This window comes from Poecile atricapillus, chromosome 28 (assembly GCF_030490865.1).
Source record: "Poecile atricapillus isolate bPoeAtr1 chromosome 28, bPoeAtr1.hap1, whole genome shotgun sequence".
NCBI lineage: Eukaryota > Metazoa > Chordata > Aves > Passeriformes > Paridae > Poecile > Poecile atricapillus.
Genome location: NC_081276.1, coordinates 3,670,958 through 3,690,496, shown reverse-complemented (window position 1 = coordinate 3,690,496; position 19,539 = coordinate 3,670,958). Strand labels below are relative to the sequence as shown.

The 19,539-nt window shown below is 56.2% G+C and overlaps 1 protein-coding gene across 10 annotated transcripts in view; it reads right to left on the bottom strand.

Moving 5' to 3' along the window:
- Nucleotides 1-857: 857 nt before the first annotated feature.
- Nucleotides 858-19,539, bottom strand: part of MAST3 (microtubule associated serine/threonine kinase 3) — a 42,063-nt gene continuing 23,381 nt past the window's right edge. For 6 of the 10 annotated variants that reach the window (XM_058858562.1, XM_058858561.1, XM_058858556.1 and 3 more), the window contains 26 exons: nucleotides 15,600-15,688; nucleotides 15,289-15,361; nucleotides 15,087-15,107; nucleotides 13,831-13,909; nucleotides 12,740-12,897; nucleotides 11,120-11,195; nucleotides 10,110-10,319; nucleotides 9,927-10,028; nucleotides 9,279-9,411; nucleotides 8,703-8,770; nucleotides 8,289-8,374; nucleotides 7,949-8,157; nucleotides 7,531-7,669; nucleotides 7,193-7,325; nucleotides 6,917-7,082; nucleotides 6,588-6,689; nucleotides 6,196-6,318; nucleotides 5,808-5,917; nucleotides 5,534-5,679; nucleotides 5,025-5,257; nucleotides 4,713-4,913; nucleotides 4,403-4,629; nucleotides 4,177-4,299; nucleotides 3,916-4,052; nucleotides 3,559-3,743; nucleotides 858-3,451 (listed from right to left, as the gene is read on the bottom strand). In XM_058858562.1, the coding sequence (XP_058714545.1) occupies nucleotides 2,424-3,451; nucleotides 3,559-3,743; nucleotides 3,916-4,052; nucleotides 4,177-4,299; nucleotides 4,403-4,629; nucleotides 4,713-4,913; nucleotides 5,025-5,257; nucleotides 5,534-5,679; nucleotides 5,808-5,917; nucleotides 6,196-6,318; nucleotides 6,588-6,689; nucleotides 6,917-7,082; nucleotides 7,193-7,325; nucleotides 7,531-7,669; nucleotides 7,949-8,157; nucleotides 8,289-8,374; nucleotides 8,703-8,770; nucleotides 9,279-9,411; nucleotides 9,927-10,028; nucleotides 10,110-10,319; nucleotides 11,120-11,195; nucleotides 12,740-12,897; nucleotides 13,831-13,909; nucleotides 15,087-15,107; nucleotides 15,289-15,361; nucleotides 15,600-15,688 (4,357 nt within the window). In that variant the 3' untranslated portion in view covers nucleotides 858-2,423. The remainder of the gene's footprint in view (nucleotides 3,452-3,558; nucleotides 3,744-3,915; nucleotides 4,053-4,176; nucleotides 4,300-4,402; nucleotides 4,630-4,712; nucleotides 4,914-5,024; nucleotides 5,258-5,533; nucleotides 5,680-5,807; nucleotides 5,918-6,195; nucleotides 6,319-6,587; nucleotides 6,690-6,916; nucleotides 7,083-7,192; nucleotides 7,326-7,530; nucleotides 7,670-7,948; nucleotides 8,158-8,288; nucleotides 8,375-8,702; nucleotides 8,771-9,278; nucleotides 9,412-9,926; nucleotides 10,029-10,109; nucleotides 10,320-11,119; nucleotides 11,196-12,739; nucleotides 12,898-13,830; nucleotides 13,910-15,086; nucleotides 15,108-15,288; nucleotides 15,362-15,599; nucleotides 15,689-19,539) is intronic. The other 4 variants (XM_058858558.1, XM_058858566.1, XM_058858560.1 and 1 more) reach the window with 2 other exon arrangements.

The following is a 19,539-nucleotide window of genomic DNA, read 5'->3' as shown; positions in this document are numbered from 1 at the left end:
GCGGCGCCCCCTGGTGGCGAGAGGAGCATCGGGCACCGAGATTGAGCCGGGATTGAACCGGGATAGAACCGGGATTGAACTGGGATTGAACCGGGATAGAACCGGGATTGAACCGGGATAGAACCGGGATTGAACCGGGATAGAACCTGAATTGAACCGGGATTGACCTGGGATAGAACCGGGATAGAACCGGGATTGAACTGGGATTGAACTGAGATAGAACCGGGATAGAACCGGGATTGAACCTGAATAGAACCAGGATTGAACCGGGATTGAACCGGGATTGAACTGGGATAGAACCGGGAATGAACAGAGATAGGACCGGGATAGAACCGGGATTGAACCTGAATAGAACCAGGATTGAACCGGAATTGAACCGGGATAGAACCGGAATTGAACTGGGATTGAACTGGGATTGAACGGGCATTGAACCGGGAACAGGGCACAGCACCGGGCACTGGACACTGGGTACCAGGCACTGGACACTGGGCACAGCACCAGACAAGGGGCACTGCACCGGGACTGCACCGGGGACAGAGCATGGGGCACAGATTTGGGAATGGGGCACACCTGGGACTGGGGCATGGCACCGAGCACGGGGCTCTGCCCTGGGCACAGCTCACGGTGCTGGCACCGCACCAGGGCTGTGGGACCAGGCTCCGGGCACCGGCACCGCACCGAGCACCCACAGCCGGGACCCGGTGCCGGAGCCAGGCTGGGTGCCAGCCACCCCAGTGCCACTGCAGGGCCACCTCCCGTCCCCTCCCACCCGTGCTGGGACCTCGTTCACCCCTTACCATCGCCCCCAGAGCGGGCACTCACTGCCCTGCACGCTCCAGTGCCACTGGACACCACACTCAGCGCAAGGAACGATTTTAATCCAACATAAAACTTCCCGAAGGTACGAACAGAGCCGGGCACTGAGCAGGAAGACACAGTCCCCTTGGCTTTTAAGACATTTCCCATTAAAAAAATCTTCTTCCCACCTTATCCACGCCACTGGGGCGCAGCCAATCCCCCCCATCCCGCCGTGCCAGTGGGCAGGGGGTGCCCGGTGTCTCCCCAAAACCCCGCTGCCTTTCCGAGACCTTAATACAGAGAGAGGAGGAAGAAGAAGCAAAGGAAACACGGAGCAGCTCTGGTTGCTCGTTTTTGGGGGGTTTAACAGCACCAGTTGAACGGGAGAAGCGGGATACGGAGCCTGGCACAAACCACACGTGCACAAAAGAATCCAACACGCAGCCCAAAAATCCACCGGGGGCACGGTGATGCCTGGTGGCAGCGGGGTCGGCAAACCAGGGATGTCCCCCTGTCACCGTCACGGTGCTCGGAGCACCACGGCACCAAACCACGGCGGGCAGGGGGAAAACCGGAACATGCATCAACAAATGGAAACATTTATATCCCAGAAAATGGTAGAAATGGGGAGGAAATGCTGGGTCGAGCTGTCGTTTGTTGGATAAAGAGCAACGGAGGGGGAAAGAAAGGGATGAAATTCCCAAATTACAAGTGAAGCAGCACAGGTGCTCACTGGGTTGGAGAGACTTTAAAAAAAAAAAAAAAAAAAAAAGAAAAAAGAAAAAAAGATAAATTGGGATTTTGTAGGTGTCTGTGCACTGACCAACCAACACCATGGGATTTTGTGTGAGAGGAATGGAAAGAGCAAAAACTGACCCTAAAAAATCCCATTAATATTCCCATCTGGGGAACGTCTTTTTTCCTCACCTGGAAGGGCCAATGGAGCCAGGTGGCTATAAAATCTCCAAATAAAATAATTAAACCCTTTTTATATCTCCTATAAGCTTATAAAATGATCCGTATGCTCATCATCTGATGATCCATGTGCAAAGAATATCCCCCACCTCCGCATCCCAGCCTGGAGCACCAGCATTTGGGGGATGTTGCTGTGGATTTGGGGTTTTCTTTAAATTTTAAATATTAGAATTATGGGGTTCTTAGGAGATCCAGGGAGTTTCCAGCTAGAATTGAAGTTTAAAAGTAGGGAAAAGCAAGTGGGTTAGAAAACAGTGGGCTGGGAGCTGGGAGACGCACGGGAAAGGCTGGGACTCCCAGAGCTGGGTTGGCCCCTGCGACAGTCCTGCACTGCCCGTTTAGCTTATAAAAAGTAATAAATTAATTAAGGAATATTTGCATCAAGTCCTTTCTGTACACAGAGGTTGGGGCCCAGCTGGGGAAACGCCTCTGCCGGAAAAGCTCCTGCGTCTCTATAAAAATATGAGCATCTTTCAGGGAGTACAAAAAGCCTTCCAGGGGGGCAAAGTGCCGGGGCACAGCTGGCCCGGCCAGGGTCCAGAGCGGCTCCGGGGACGTTTCTCTCATGGATTTGCCGCACAGGACGGGGTGCTGGGGAGGCACTGGGATGCCACAGGGAGCCTGAACCATCCCTGGTGCCAGTGTGGGGCTCAGGGGTGCTTGGCCCCACTCCACATGCCCCGGGGAGCCGGGAGATGAGCACCCGGCGGCTCCTGGCCCTGTGCTTCCACTTGCCAGTGGCCGGGTGATCCCTGCCCGCAGTTCCGCTGCTGCTGGGAGCCACGGTCCTGGTGCTCGCACCCATCCCACCAGGGCAAGGAGATGCTGCTGTTGGGCTGCTCAGCGCTGCTGATGGGGTAGGAGCCCTGGCATTCCCACTCGGCCACCGCCGGCTCCTGCTCGTCGCTCTCCGAGCCCTGCACCGCGATCTGCGGGACCGTGCTGGGCTTCGGCTTCGGCGGCGGCTCCGTGCCAGCCTTGCCACCGCCCTGGGCTGCCGTGCCCTGCCCTTCTTCGCTCTTGCCGCCGTCTTCGCTTCCTGCCGCCGTCTCCTGCTCATCAAAGCTCACTTCTTGAACCGCCTCTTGCTTCTTGAAGGAGTCCCGGCGCTCCGACAGGTTCAGGCGCCGCATCACCACCATCTCCTGGTCCCGGTCGTGCCTCTCCCCCAGCCGGGAGCTGGCGGGGTGGTACCCGTGCTCCCCGGGGTACGGCAGCGCGTCGCCCTCCCCGATGGCCTCCCCATCCAGCGTGGACATCTCCAGCCCCAGCTTGCGGCCGCCGCCGGTTTTCTTCTCGGCCAGGATGGTGACGATCTTCTCGGCCGACTGGACGCGCTTGAGGAGGGGGGAGCGGGGGCAGTCGGCGCTGCGGGGCCGGGAGCTCTGCCGGACGATGGTGGGGGGGGACAGGGTCTTGCCCTGGAAGGAATGGGGGGTTTTGGGGTACCCGTGGAGCGGAGACGGGGAGCGCTGGGGGGAAGGCGGGCGCTGGGCCGAGGAAGGGGTGCAGGCCAGGGGCGAGGGGGGGATGCTGCTGGTGGATTTGCGACGTCCCACTTTGTAGCGCGGCCCACCCAGTTTGGGGGCCAGCCCGTGCAGGGAGCTGGGGCGCACGTGGCCTGCGGGTGACGTTGGGGTGCTGGAGGAGGGAGAGGTGCTCTGAGGGGACACAGCATCTGCCGTACAAAGAGAAAAGGTCACTGTAGGGGTGGGGGGACACGGCCTCCCCCAGGGACACGCAGCATCCTGCCCTGCCCCGAGCCAATATCCCCCCATGGGGTACCTGAGGGCAGGTCGGGAGCGGGGCTGCGGCACGGCGTCGTGGGACCCGGGGACAGGCTGTGCGTGGGGGACTCCGGGAGGCTCTCGCTGGAGGACAGCGAGTGATGGAGACCGGAGGAGAAGCTGCGGCTGGTGTGCAGGACCGATGACTGCTTGGAGATCTTCTTGAAAAGGGATTTCCTCCTGCTGGGGGGACAGGAATAACTTTGGCTTCTCCTTAAAGCTGTTAATCTCAAATCTGCTGACCTGGTGGCAGCAGGACCAGACCCCACTGGACATCCCAGTGTGGCAGATCTGGAGGATTTCCCCACTACCCCACACACTGGGACAAATGCCATTTCATCCTGGTTTTACCTACCTGTCTTGGCCATCCCTTTTCCTGCTTTTTTTACTCCTCCGCGCCATCCTTGTCTTGGAGCTGTTTTTCCGTGCAGGGCCGATTTTAATGGAGGTGTTTTCCAGGGCTGTGGTCCGCAGGGCCACTTTATTCCCACTCTGGGGGATGCAAAACAAACCTTTGCAGCAGCAGATCCGAGCCAGCTCCTGCTGCCAGCAAAGGCAATGCCAGGGAGCTGCTGAATTGATGTCCTGGGAGAGCAGAGTGGCTCTGGTCACCCACCTTCAGCAGCAGCTCCACGACGTCCCGATGGACCAAACCCAGCACGGACTCGCCGTTCACGTGCGTGATGAGATCGCCCGCCCTCAGCCCGGCCTCCTGCGCGGGGCTCCCCTCCTCCACGCTCTGCAACCCAAACACAGCGATTTTATTTGGATGCAAGCTTCCTCCTGGGGTTTTCCCACTGGGAAAGGCAGTGTCTGGCACCACCAGACCCCAGGGCACTTACCCAGACCATGTGGTGGACGGTGTAGACGTCGCTGTCGCCCATGTAGACGCGGATGGCTCGCAGGGTGAAGCCGTACTTCTTCCCCGAGCTGTGGATGATGATGGGCGGCCGCAGGCTGGCGATGGCCAGCGAGGAGTCTCGGCTGGGGGAGGAGTCCCGGGAAGAGGGGTTGGACGAGAGGGAGTGAGGGGAGATGGGGCTCATCAGGGCACTTCCACCGAAGTCATCTGCAAGCAGAAGGAGACCGCTCAGTCCGGCAAAACCATGTGACAGTGGCCATGCAGCAGGATAAACCCCAGAGCACACAAACCTGAGGTGATGATGAGGGACAGGGCTGAGACGGAGGCAGATTTGGGCACACGGCTGCCCAGGGAGGCTCTCTGCCTCTCCGGCAAATCCTTCTGGGTGCTCAGCCGGCGGCCCCCGCTCGGCTCCAGGCTCCGGGGAGTTGAGTTCTTGGTGCCGGTGCTGTTGCTCCGCAGGCGGATGCGGTTCAGGCTGACGAGATCGGCTGCACAGAGGGGAGGAGGGAGAGTTTGGGGATGTGGAGAAGCCACCCTGTGCCATGCAGGACCCTGGATGTCCCCAGAGAACCCCACACTGGTGCCCGCAGCCTACGCACCGGATAACGCCGACTGCTTCACCGCGCCGCCAGTCCCCGCGTCTGAGTCTCCCACCACAAACTTGGGTCTCTCTGGCTTGGAGGATGCCACACAAGGGCTCTCATCCTCTGAGGAGAAGGCAAACTTGGGCATGGTGTCCAGGCTGAGGGTGCTGGGCAGCGCGGTGGGGCTGCGGCTCCGCTCGTGCCGGGACGTGTACGGTGTGGAGCTGCCGGACGTCCAGGAGCGGAGGCTGCGTGGGAAGAGCAGGAGGGCTCAGGACAACCCAAGGTGGGCAAGGAGGGTGGCACTGGGCCACTTCAGCACCCCAAGGACACATCCCACTGACCTCACTGAATCCCCAGAAGTAACACAAAAACCCATCAGTGCAATCACAAATCCCTGATGTCAGCTCAAATCCTTGGTCCAGCACAAACCCTCAGGGTTGGCACAAACCCTTGGTGCTGACACGAGCCCTGGGCACTGGCAAGAGCCCACACCAGCAGTGCAGTCCCCCCTGGCCACGCACCGGGGCTCAGTGCCCGCTGGCCGGCTCCTGTCCTCATCTCCCGAGTGCCGGTCCCACCGCTCCTCTTTGTCATCGCAGTGACTCCGCTCAGAGGAGGAGAGGCTGAGGGCAGAGTTGACCGCCAGGAATTCTGAGCTGCTGTACACCTGGGAAGGACAGGAGCCATCAGCAAGGAGCAGAAATTTGGGAGTTTGGTGTCAGCCAAGACACCAACGCTTGGCACAGCCACACTGTTTGTGGTGCCAAAGCATTTTGGATGCTGCAAGAGCAGCACCTTGCTGAAGCGGTGGGAGCAGGAGGAGAACTGCCCGATCTCCACCGATGATTCCTCGTCGTTGGTTTCCTCATCCTCCGAATCCAAGTGACGATACCTCTCAGAACGAGCTGAAAGCAAGAGGGGGAAGGGATGTCACCCTGCCTGCACCCCACATCCTCCCTGCACCCACAGCGTGACAGCCCAGTCCCAAATCCCAGGGGAGGCTTTTCGGGGGAGGAAGCTGGTAAGGGTGAGCAGCCTGGAAAGAGGATTGTATCTGTTTTGTGGCTTGGGTTGTAAAAGTGACCAGCTTCACCCAGGAGATTTTCATCCCCCGTGGGAGCATCCAAAGTGCAGCTGGGATAATGGATTGGCAGAGGTGGGAGAGGGATGGATTTGGCCTCACTGTCAAAGTAACTGGTGTCATCCTCTGACTCCAGCTGGGGGATGAACTCAGCCTTCTGCCGCAGCAGCCCGTTCCAGTCCAGATGGAGGAAGAAGGAATGGTGCTTCACCTCATGTGCACCTCCTGCCAGGCAGAGAAACCCATGTCAGGGGCATGGGACAGGATCCAGGATGCTCCCAGTCCCACCCCAAACAGCACAGTCTCTCCTTCACACAGAGCAAAGGGCTCAGAAAAGGTGGACAGGAGCCATGTGCAGCCTTCCTGGGGGGAACCCCAAGCAGGAGATCTCCTCTGAGCACCCTCAGCATGGTAGAACATGCTTTGGACACAAAGTCATGCACATTTGATGGGAATCAAGGTGCCAGGTCACCCTGAGGGGGCTGCCATCGTACCAGTGCCCAGGCGCTCGAGGGGACACTGCCTCAGCAACCGTGTGATCAGGTCCTGGGCATCTGCAGGGAGAGCCTCATCCCCTTCTGGCCACATAATTTCATCTGCAGGGAAAAAGGAAAAGGGGCATGGGATGGCTGAAAGGCTTTGGGCACTTCTGGGCAAGAGGAAAGTCCCCTGGGAGCCACAGCAGGGGAGGGGCCCTCCCAAAGTGGGAAGAACAGGAGCCTCCTCACTGTTCAGCCGGGTGTGCCAGGATGGAATGAAACCTCCCATGTGTTAAAGGACAAGCCTTGGCTGCTGGGAACACAAACCTGCCCCTGACACTCACCACTGATGACCTGCCCGAAGAGCTCCTCGGGGGTGTCTCCAAAGAAGGGGACGCAGCCCACCAGGAACTCGTAGAGGATGATGCCCATGGCCCACCAGTCCACGGGCTTCCCGTAGCCCTGGATGAGGATGACTTCGGGGGCAATGTACTCTGGAGTGCCACACACCTGTGTGGGAAGCAGGGGCTGACACCTCTGCAGTGCCCTTCACAACAAATCCCGAGGTTATCTGAGACCCCGGTGATGGCAGGTCAGGCACGTGGAGCAGGACCTCGTACCTGCTTGTCCATGAACTCCCGCGTGTCCTTCTCCATGTGCCCTTCGTAGAGGTTCGTGGTCATGTTCATCAGGCCAATCTTTGACAGACCAAAGTCTGTCAGCTTTATGTGGCCCATGGAGGTGATCAGCAAACTGCAAGAGAAGACAGACATCCCCCAATGCTGCTGTTTGCTTCTGGGGAGACCTGAGATGGACCAGCCGCACCCCAGGGCCTCTGGTCCTGATGCAGTGGCACAGAAACAGTGTCTGGGGAACCCATTCTGCCCTTCCCTCTTGGCTTTCCCTTCCCCATCCAAAGCCACCTCCACCCTTGCCCAGGTGTGACCCACATCCTCACTTGTCAGGTTTGAGGTCCCGGTGGACGATGCCGTAGTTGTGGAGATACTCCAGTGCCAGAACGGTCTCAGCAAAGTACATCTTGGCCATGTCGACGGGCAGCGGGCCCATGTTCTTCAGCAAGGTGGCACAATCCCCCCCTGTGGGAACACAGGGGGCTCAGGGAAGGCAGCGAGGTCAGCAGGACCAGCAGGCTCCCAGCCAGCCCCTCTGAGCAGCTGATCCCCAGGCACGGGGCACAAACGCTCTCCATGGCCATGGCCACCACCTTCATCAAGGAGATCAGGACCACAAAATCATCTCCATGCGCTTCCCTCTGGAGCAAAGCAGTGCAGGAGATGCAGGTGGTGCTCTTGATGCTCAGACTTTGATATCCTCCCCTCCTCCCTGCACTGTCCAGCCCCGAGTCCTGCTCTCACCTTCCACATACTCCATGACCATGCAGAGATGTCGCTTCGTCTCGAAGGAGCAGAACATGCTGACCACGAAGGGGTTCTCAGCAAAGGTGAGGATGTCCCTCTCCACGAACACCTGCTGGATCTGGTTCCTCAGGATAAGGTTTTGCTTGTTGATTTTCTTCAGGGCAAAGCGCTGCCGTGTCTCCCTGTGCCTTACCAGGTACACGGCCCTGGAGGAACGGCCGGACATCAACACAGGTCCTCCAGCCACCAGCACTGACCACCCCACACCGTGGAGCTCAGTGAAGGGCTTTGGAATCATTTACAGATGAAGACAACTGATAGGAACTCCCCAACTCACCCATAAGCCCCATTGCTGATCAGCTTGATGGTCTCAAAGTCCCCCTCGCAGGGCTTCCTCCGTGGGACCGCGAGCGAAGGCTGGTTCTGAGGAAGACACAGGTTTTTAATAAAGGCAGGAATTCACCCAGCACCACCTCCAAAAGATTCTTTCTGCCAGAGCCCTCTCCAGTCACAAAGCCCACAGCAGAAGCCTGAGATGCTCTGCAGATCAAGAGCCTACACAGAGCTCTGTCCACCCAAGAAGCCGAATGAGGGACTGTAAGATCTTCCCCTTGAATACATCAGTCACCCCTGGGGACAATCCAAAATGAACATCTCCCAGTCTAGGAGAGCTGCAAGGAGCTCTGGTGTGGGGTGAGGCAGGAGGAAGCTGGAGGCAGCAGGTGGGACATGCAGGTGGGACCACACTCACCTCACAGGTGTCATCGTTCTCCGGTGTGATGGTGTTCCCGCTGTCAAAGTGATCCAGCTGCCCCATTTCTGCAGATGACAGGGATGGTTTTCACTTTCCTCATGCTCAAGACCCACCAAAATCACCCCCTGCCCAACCACTCCCCCTCCAAACTCAGAGACCCCGCAGGGATTTAGCCACGTGTTTTGCTCGAGCTATTGTATGGAGAAATTCAGGTCATGACGTTGAGGTTCAACATGAGGTTAAACATTTATATAATACTTTTTTTTGATAGTCATTCCTGCGTTCTCCAGGGATTAAGATTCCCCCCCCAGGGCCATGGATTAAGTGTTTTTGAGCTTAATCTGCTTTGCTGAACGTGTCGGAAGCAATAATAAGGGATGTGGGGCTGGCCAGAAGGACTTGGCCATCGTCCTGGTCCTGCTGTGACCTCCCTGCCATGACACCAGCTCAGTCCTACAGGTTTCCCTGACACCTCCCACTGCTCAGTCGTGATCATCAGATCCAAACTGGGCCAAACTGGGAGTCCACATCCTTCTGCAGACCTCAGAGCCCCCAGGCCAAGTGCTTCCCTACCCTCCAGTGGGTCCTTGACGAGCCCCAGTTGGCTGATGATGTATCGGGGAATATCGGTCTTTATTCCTTGTCCAACCTTGGCGTGTCCTTCTGCAGCTTCCAGGAGATGATAAAACTCCTCTGGGTCGAACTCCTGGATGGGGAAAACCAAGCACAGTTGAGGAAAGAGATTTTGCAGAGTTAAACTTTTCCTCAAAGCCTTGTAGGTGATGCCTGTAATTTGGAACAGGCCCTGGATGCATCATTCCCCTGTCATTCTCCATGCCAAGGGTGACAGAAAAAAAATGTAGCTCTGTGAGTTGGCCTTGGAAGGAAAACTAAGGGAGATGAAAATTTCATCAAGAACCACAGCACAAGGTCACTGCTTTAGAAATTCAGCAAATCAACCAAAAAAAAAAGCCCTGAAAACCACAGTATCACAGAATGGTTTGGGCTGGAAGGGAACTTAAAGATCATCTCATTCCAACCCCCTGCCATGGGCAGGGAGCAAAGGAAAACAGGGACACCTTCCACCATCCCAGGTTGCTCCAAGCCCCATCCAACCTGGCCTTGGACACTTCCAGGGATCCAGGGGCATCCTGGAGGCTTTGGCTCCTCTCCAGGCTGGCACAGACCATGAAAGACAAGACAGGAACTTCCATGTCTTACCAGGCACTCCAGAAGTCGGGCAGGGCGGGAGATGATAATCAGCAGCTTCCTCACCAACTGGTCAATGAACTTCACCTCCTCGCTCTCAGAACGCTCCTGAGCCTGTTGGCAATGGAGACAGAAGCCAGGTGTCTCTTGGTGGCCTCACGAGGTGGCACCAGGCAGGGACTGCCCCATACTCACATCTCGGAGCATCTTCTCCAGTTTCTCCTGCAGCTCCATGAAGTAGCGGGAGGTGATGAGAGCTCCCTGGGACTTGGCCAGGCAGTCTCGGGCCAGCTCGATGATCTGGTGGTGGATGAAGCCCAGCACCCCATCAGCCAGGGGCAGGGTGCTGCTTGGGGAGAAGTTTGTGATGGTGTCCTGCAGGCGCTCTTCCATCTGGGCTGTGGCCTGCAAGGCAGAGTGGATGGTGATGGCCAGGAGCACACGTCCCCGTGCCATGATCCAGGATCTCACCCTACCTCCTGCACTGGGTTTGACCATCCAGGATCTCACCCTACCTCCTGCACAGGGTTTTATGATCACAATCTCATCCTACCACCTCCTGCATTTGATTTGACCCTCCAGGATCTCACCCTACCTCCTGCACTGGGTTTGACCATCCAGGATCTCACCCTACCTCCTGCACTGGGTTTGACCATCCAGGACCTCACCCTACCTCCTGCACTGGGTTTGACCATCCAGGACCTCACCCTACCTCCTGCACTGGGTTTGACCATCCAGGACCTCACCCTACCTCCTGGACTGTGTTTGACCATCCAGGATCTCACCCTACCTCCTGGACTGGGTTTGACCATCCAGGATCTCACCCTACCTCCTGGACTGTGTTTGACCATCCAGGATCTCACCCTACCTCCTGCACTGGGTTTGGCCAGCCAGAATCTCATCCCACCACCTCCTGCAGCTCAAATATCCACATACACATCAAGGCCCCACCTGGGAGCCAGCTTCCAACAGACTGCAAAAGCTCCACCAAAGTCTCCAGAGACCTCTGCCTGCTTGTGTGATGGGGCACTTGTGTGGATGATAAACCAGGTTTGTTTTGTCTCCGCTGTCCCCAACGCCCCCCATGATCTACCCCTGCATTCCATACTCCCACAGGGAGGAGAGGTTCTTCTGGAGCAGGTGCTGCCAGGATGCCATGGAGCCACCAACACCCTCATCCCCCAAGTCCTTGGAGATGCAGTTACCTTGGGGAACCTCTCCTTGTAGACATGGTTCATCATCACCACCTCATTATCAAACGTTCCGCTCGTCCGTCCAGGGCTGCAGAGGGAGGAGAAAGGCGGCGTCACGAGGTTCAAGTCATTTACATCTATGCAAATAATCACTGCCTCTGACAATTTGGTCCCTCCTCCTAATTCCTGGTTCCAAGTGGTTAAAACTCATCCAAGTGGAGCCATCAGCCTTGGGCTAGCACTCCCAGCAGCATCCCGACCACTGGAGGTCCCTGAGATGTGTTCTAGGGAAGCTTAACCCCAAGTCACTTGGAAATCCAAAACTGAGAGGCTGTTCCATCATCCACCCAGCTTTGAAGAATGAAATTATCCTTCCCTTCCTCTGGGTCCCACAATTTCTTGCCATCGTTGCCATTTTTGCAGCTCACCAGCAAACAAAGAACCCAACCAAACCTCACGGTGGACACAGCAACCTTCATTAAACGTGGTTTTCCTCCTTCCCTCACCCAACACTGCCCCTCCCAGGGCTCTGCCTGGTGATCCCGTTATGCAAAACAAGTCACAGGAGCAGCCAGCAACTCATTAACCACTATAAAATAATAAATGTGGTGATTAAAACCAGCCCCAGCCCTGCCCCAGCCCTGCCCCAGCCTTTGCTGTGCCAGCTGCAGAACTGGCATCTCCTCATTGCAAATCTCACCACCTACAAACCTCTGTCAGATAATTAATCTGATTTTAATGAAATTTCGGCTGGCAACGTGCAGGGCTGTGGCTCTGTCTCTGGTAGCAAAGAGGGTCAGGAGATTTTTCAGAGGGAAAAGAGGATTTAACCCAACATTCCCTGCAAAAAGCACAAACCTCTGGTGCTGGGCAGTGTGGGTGGCTCACTGCACAGGGTCTGGTCTTGGAGCAGCAACGTGGAGCTCAGCAGGTACAGCTGAGGGTCAGCTCACACAATGCCACTGGCTCCATGCCTTCTCCAAATTTTCCTCTCTCCAGCTCACAAATGCCCATTCTCCTGCACTCCTCGTGTTTTTTTGGTTTTTTTGCAGAGGCAAAGGCCAGTCCCAGCAAGCAAAGGTGATGTTTTCTGATCCCAGCCCAAAAATGGGTTTTGTATTTTTTAACAGCAGGTAAGTCATACAAGAATGGCCACTGCTTGGGTTTCTGCTTGGTGATCCCTTCCTCACCACCAAAATCACTCAGACAACTGAGCAAGAGGCTGCAAACCAACTACTGTGGAACAAATCCCACTTTCTCCAGCTTCAGCTCCAGGAGACAGGTACTGCCCGCTGCCAGGAGAGCAATGCCACGTCCCAACAGCTGAGAAGAAGCTGAGAACCAGGCCATGGAGCTTAGGATCACAGAATCATGGAATACTTTGGGACACTTTCCACCAAGCCAGGTCACTCAGAGCCCCATCCTTGAATATTTCCAGGGATGAGGCACCTACAACCTCAAGCCAAAGTCTCTCCACTTCCCCGCAAGGGGAAAAGCCGTATCAGCGTTTGGGACAGATTTAGCAGGACCAGGACACCCCAGCAGCAGCTTGTGAGAGGGCACAGGATTCCCTGGATGTGGCAGCACCCTGTGTGCTGTCCTGGGAGCTCCTTCCCACGGCAGGTGCCCCACCTGAGGCTCCTGGATCGTGGGCGCAGGCAGGGCGAGTGCCTGCCCTCCTCGTCCGTGACGCTCTCCGTACTGCGGAAATGCTTAGAAAGGAAATGCAGCTCGTCGGGGGTGGGCTGGTACGGCAGCTGGTGCAGGCGCTCCTGGGAGGATGAAGATGACTGGGAAGAGAGAGAGAGGGGTGAAGATCAGTGGATGGGTCTGTGCTTCCCGGTGGTGGGGTGGGAACCAGCAAGCCCATGAGGGAAATATCCCTTGGAGCCTCTTAGGAGGCTGGAAGCACTGACAGGCAGCATGGGCTGGGCTCAGGAGTGGGAAATGAGGAGAGGAGCAGTCTGGGGAGGTCTGCACTGCCCACTCCCAGCCCCAAATCCCCTGTTCTCCCACTCAGTTTGGCTCCACTGAGCCCCATCCCGTGTAACTCCAGCATCCCAGGCAGCTCAGTCCTGTCACACCCAGGGATGCTGCAGCTCCCAGGGATGCTGTAACCCCAGGAACACTGTCACCCTAGGACACAGTAACTCCCAGGGATGCTGTAACCCCAGGAACACTGTCACCCTAGGACACAGTAACTCCCAGAGATGCTGTAACTCCACAAACACTGTCACCCTGGGACACAGTAACTCCCAGAGATGCTGTAACCCCAGGAACACTGTCACCCTGGGACACAGTAACTCCCAGGGATGCTGTAACCCCAGGAACACTGTCACCCTGGGACACAGTAACTCCCAGGGATGCTGTAACCCCAGGAACACTGTCACCCTGGGACACAGTAACTCCCAGGGATGCTGTAACCCCAGGAACACTGTCACCCTAGGACACACTAACTCCCAGGGATGCTGTAACCCCACAAACACTGTCACCCTGGGACACAGTAACTCCCAGGGATGCTGTAATGGGACACTGTAACCCCCAGGGATGCTGCAAGCCCTCAGCCAAGCCTTATGCCTTTCTTAAAAGCTCATTTGGGAAGCGGGATGCAGCTAAAGCACATGGTCCTTTAGAACCCAGCACCGTGGAGATTGTGAGGCATTTCACCAAAAATCAGGGGTTTTAGGATCTTATCATCGACTGCACGAGAAAGCAAAGGTTACCGAGACCGTGGAGCTGGGGGTGTTGGTCCCATAGCCAGAGGAGGGTAACGAAGCCAGTGACCACCTTCTGCCATCAGCCCTGCGAGTGCAGACGTGACAATCACATACAGGGAAAAAAACCCAATTTCTAAATGCAAATCAACAACATCAGAGCCGAAAGCTGGGGAACAGCACACAGGCATGGCTTGAGGAATAAAGCCCTGAGGCCTCTTTTCAGACTGGACTGAAATTGGGTGAAATGAGGGGATTGCAGGTGAGGGGGGCTGTTCTGCAGCCACAGTGTGCAGGGACAGTGGCAGGCAGCAGGGTCACTGCGAGGAAACAGAGCTGGGGCTCCCTCGAATCCATTTCAGACAGGGCAAAAAAATCCACACGCGAGAGTCTGATCTTTAATTAGAGCAAAATTCTGCCCTCTGGGAATTTTCTTGGTGAGAAACTGGGATTCCCAAAGATTCATCCTGAGACAGCAGGCGCCGGGGAGCAGAGCCTGGCCATAAACAGGAAGGGAACTGCTCATACGCAGGCGAATGCTTCCTCTCAGAGATGTTCCCGAGGGATGGGGACACGTCCAGGTCAAGACGAGGCTCTTCACCTCCCACTGCCATTTCCCGTGTGGGGTCAAGGACAGCAGGAGCTGGCAGGGTGCCACATCCAGCTCCAGCACTCACAAACTCCTGACCCCACAGCCTGGCTCTTCCCTCTGGTACAAGTGTGCAAACCACCCGAGAGCCTGCGGTGTTTTTCCAGGCGACGATCGATGGGTTAAAATCAGCCACCCGCCCTCCATGTGTGCAATTAATTAATTAGTTAAACAGGATTTGGTGGCTGCATCTGGGGCTACGTGGGCTGGGGAGGGGATGCAGCAGGATCTGCCTCTGTGGGGGCCTGGATGAGAATCCATCCCTGGACATGTGAGAATCCATTGGGAGTCCGAGATGGGGCTGAACACATGGCCAGGGGTGGTGTGATGGGAACTGAGATATTTCTGCTCCTGGAGCTGCAGGGAGCCCAGTCCTGGTGCAAAATTTCCCACCCAGGGATGCAAACAAAGAATCACAGAGTCCCAGATGGGCTTGCATTGGAAAGGACCTGAAAGACCCAGTCCCACTCCCTGCCATGAGCAGAGACACCTTCCACTTGACCAGATTGCTCCAAGCCCTGCCCAGCTCAGCCTTGAACACTTAGAAAAGAAGGTCCCTGATGATGTGGAGCAGACACCTCCCCAAAATGCAGCCCATGCCCACCCCTGTACTTGCCTGTCAGTCCGAGGAGCATGGCTGGGGTGGTGGGAGGAACCAGTCATGGCAGAGAAAACAACACCAGGCCAGAAACCAGGCAGAAGAAAAGCAAAAATAAAAGCAAAACAAGTCACTTGAGATCAACAGAACAGTTCCCTGGTGGGGGAATGATCTTTACCAGTGAATATTTACTGCTCTGGGACTGGGGTTGGGAGCTCACCTGCGAGCAAAGGGGAAGTTGATGGAGGTGCTGGCAGAGAAGTTCCGTGGGCTGTCCAAGGGACTGCTCCCAGCTGCAGGGAGAAAGGGGGAAAACACATCCCAAAACCCACCCCAGTACAATGTCCAGGGTGCTTCAGGCTGCTCCTTCAGGGGAAAGTGTTTAAGTCACTTCCCAACCTATTTCCCCCCTGGAAAAGGCACCTGGCAAACAGGAGCCAGCCCACTGCTGCTAACAATGTGCTGAAGCCCTCCAAAATATTTGGGTAATTTTGGGAGATGCTGAAGCCATCCACTGGGAGAATCCCTTACCTGTTGGTACAGAGAGAGGGGAGAGAGGCCGTGAGAGGGTCGGAGAGGGGGTGCCCACCACTAAGCTCTTCCTATTGCTGCTTCGGCAACTGGGGAAGAAAGAGAGGGAATTCATTCAGGGAATCAATGCCAGCCAGAGCTGGATGAGCTCAGGCATGTGAGTATCTGCTTGCACGTGAATTCCTGTGCCAGGGAACACGGCTGCTGTCACCCCACTGATCACAGACCTGTCACAGGGAAGCTCCATCCCCAGGCCCAGCGCTGCTGGAGATGGGCAGACAGGGTTATTTTTAACAAAGAACTGCCCTGTCAAGGTCCCACTTCTGGTTTTGGCTGGCTGGGGAGCGCAGAGGCAGGAGGCCCCTTGGGCAACAGCCCCAGGGCAGGAATTGAAAAAGGGATGTAAAAGGAGGAAGTGCCAAGCACAGCCACAACCTGACCTGCTCCAGTGCATGGAAAATGCCCCCAGTTCCCATAAAGCTCCCACTGGTGGTCCCATGTCACAGCAGAGGGGACGGTCCCAACCCCCTGAGACTGCAGTGGCACCAGGAATCTGTGGGAATTTTGCCCTGGCCATGGCAGCAGGAGGGAGCCACGTGCAGCAGCACCAGGTGAAAAGCAACACCAGCACCCTGACACCCCAAAACTCCCCAAAAATCCCCAAAATTCCCATCCTGGCACCATAGCCCAGCATCCCACAGAGCATCTCTGCAAGGCCACAGGCACTGGGTCTTCACATCCCCATCTCCATCCCCACCCTCCCGGCTCACAAGGTTTCAATCCTCACAGGAATTTTGTTTTTCCTTCCCTTTCAGCCTTGAGTCCAAGGCTGCCTTGCAAGAGTGGCTCAGCCTCAAAAATTCCCACTGCTGCAGCCCCACTCCTGTTGTACCCCACTCCCACATTTAAAACCTGATGGGCTCATTTAAGTTCTTCCCCTCTGCCAAGAGGAAACTGCAAATATCCACGGCTCAGAGCAGAAGCTCAAGCACGAGGACAACCCTCCCCTTTCCTTCATTTCCGCTTCCTCTGGCTGCAGATTCCGCAAAGACACCGAGTTTCCTCACCAAGCTGGGAACAGGAACCCACAGAGATAATACAAATTAAAGGACACCTTTTAACATCCCAGCACGGCCACAAACACCCACAGCACTGAGGGGGTGAACTGGAAGCAAAGGGATTCTCTACAGATCCCAAAAACAGAAGGAAGGGGCAGATGTGGAATCCAGGGTGTAAAGGACAGTGATTCACAACAGGTCCCTCCAGGTGAGACAATGATGAACAGCCAGCGCCAGCAGGGCATGGACAGAGCTCCAAACACATGGACAGAGCTCCACACACATGGACAGAGCTCCACATGCATGGACAGAGCTCCAAATACACATGGACAGAGCTCCAAACACATGGACAGAGCTCCAAACACATGGACAGAGCTCCAAACACACATGGACAGAGCTCCACACACATGGACAGAGCTCCAAACACATGGACAGAGCTCCACACACATGGACAGAGCTCCACATGCATGGACAGAGCTCCAAATACACATGGACAGAGCTCCAAACACATGGACAGAGCTCCAAACACATGGACAGAGCTCCAAACACATGCACAGAGCTCCAAACACACATGGACAGAGCTCCAAACACACATGGACAGAGCTCCACACACATGGACAGAGCTCCAAACACATGGACAGAGCTCCAAACACACATGGACAGAGCTCCAAACACACATGGACAGAGCTCCACACACATGGACAGAGCTCCAAACACATGGACAGAGCTCCAAACACACATGGACAGAGCTCCACATGCATGGACAGAGCTCCAAACACACATGGACAGAGCTCCAAACACATGGACAGAGCTCCACACACATGGACAGAGCTCCACACACATGGACAGAGCTCCAAACACACATGGACAGAGCTCCAAACACATGGACAGAGCTCCAAACACATGGACAGAGCTCCACACACATGGACAGAGCTCCAAACACACATGGACAGAGCTCCAAACACAGGGACAGAGCTCCACACACATGGACAGAGCTCCACACACATGGACAGAGCTCCACACACATGGACAGAGCTCCAAACACATGGACAGAGCTCCACACACATGGACAGAGCTCCACACACATGGACAGAGCTCCACATGCATGGACAGAGCTCCAAACACATGGACAGAGCTCCAAACACATGGACAGAGCTCCAAACACATGGACAGAGCTCCACACACATGGACAGAGCTCCACACACATGGACAGAGCTCCACATGCATGGACAGAGCTCCAAACACATGGACAGAGCCCCAAACACATGGACAGAGCTCCACACACACATGGACAGAGCTCCACACACATGGACAGAGCTCCAAACACATGGACAGAGCTCCAAACACATGGACAGAGCTCCACACACATGGACAGAGCTCCACATGCATGGACAGAGCTCCAAACACATGGACAGAGCTCCAAACACATGGACAGAGCTCCAAACACATGGACAGAGCTCCACACGCATGGACAGAGCTCCACACACAGGGACAGAGCTCCACACACATGGACAGAGCTCCAAACACATGGACAGAGCTCCAAACACATGGACAGAGCCCCAAACACATGGACAGAGCTCCAAACACATGGACAGAGCTCCAAACACATGGACAGAGCTCCACATGCATGGACAGAGCTCCACACACATAGACAGAGCTCCAAACACATGGACAGAGCTCCACATGCATGGACAGAGCTCCAAACACATGGACAGAGCTCCACACACATGGACAGAGCTCCAAACACAGGGACAGAGCTCCAAACACATGGACAGAGCTCCACACACATGGACAGAGCTCCACACACATGGACAGAGCTCCAAACACATGGACAGAGCTCCAAACACATGGACAGAGCTCCACACGCATGGACAGAGCTCCACACACATGGACAGAGCTCCACACACATGGACAGAGCTCCACATGCATGGACAGAGCCCCAACTCCTTTGAAGGTCTCAGCCACCAGGGAAGCTGCTTGGGGCCCCACAAACCCTTCTGCACCTCCCTGCAGCCTGGAGGGGTCTCTGGGACACACATCCTGTGAGCTCTGAGCTCACCTGGAGCTGCAGTGACCCTGGAGGGCTCAGAGGTTCCCTCTCAGCACCCAGGCTGAGCTGAGATGTTGGGGGGAGATGGAAAACTTCCCCTCCCCAAACATTTATCCCTTCCTGGAATCACAGAATAGCAGAATGGTTTGGGTTGGGAGGGAGTTTTAAGATCAACTCATCTCACCCCCTGCCATGGCAGGGACACCTTCCACCATCCCAGGCTGCTCCAAGCCCCGTCCAGCCTGGCCTTGGGCACTGCCAGGGATCCAGGGGCAGCCACAGCTGCTCTGGGCACCCTGTGCCACCCTCACAGGGAGCAATGCCTTCCCAGCATCCCATCTAACCCATCTCCCTTTCCTGCCTCTGGTGTTTGATTTTCTCACTTAAACACAGGCTTCAGCCCCAGTTAGAGCCGTGAACTCGCAGCCAGAACCCACAGCCTCAGCTGCTGCCGGATGGGAAACTGAGGCAGCGTGAGCAGCCCTGCCCCAGCACCGCAGTGGCACAGGAGGAGGTCGAGGAACCAGGAGGGCTGCAAAGAGCTGCCAGCTCTGACATTGCTTCACTGCCAGCTCTGCCACAGGGACCGGGGGGTGTGTGTGTGTCCTGCAGAGGGGACAGCCCGGGGGACCAGGGGCTCGCCTCCCCTCCCTTGCTTTCATTTTGGAAGTGAAAACAAACCTTTAGCGAAGCAAGTTCCAGTAATGGTGACACAGAGCGAGGCCGACGTTTCCTGTTTCCGTGCGCTCCACCCTCGGCTCCCACAACCATTTTGCGCCAGTGTAACCCCCCCTCAGCCTGACACATCATCTACAGCTGCTTCCCATCCTTC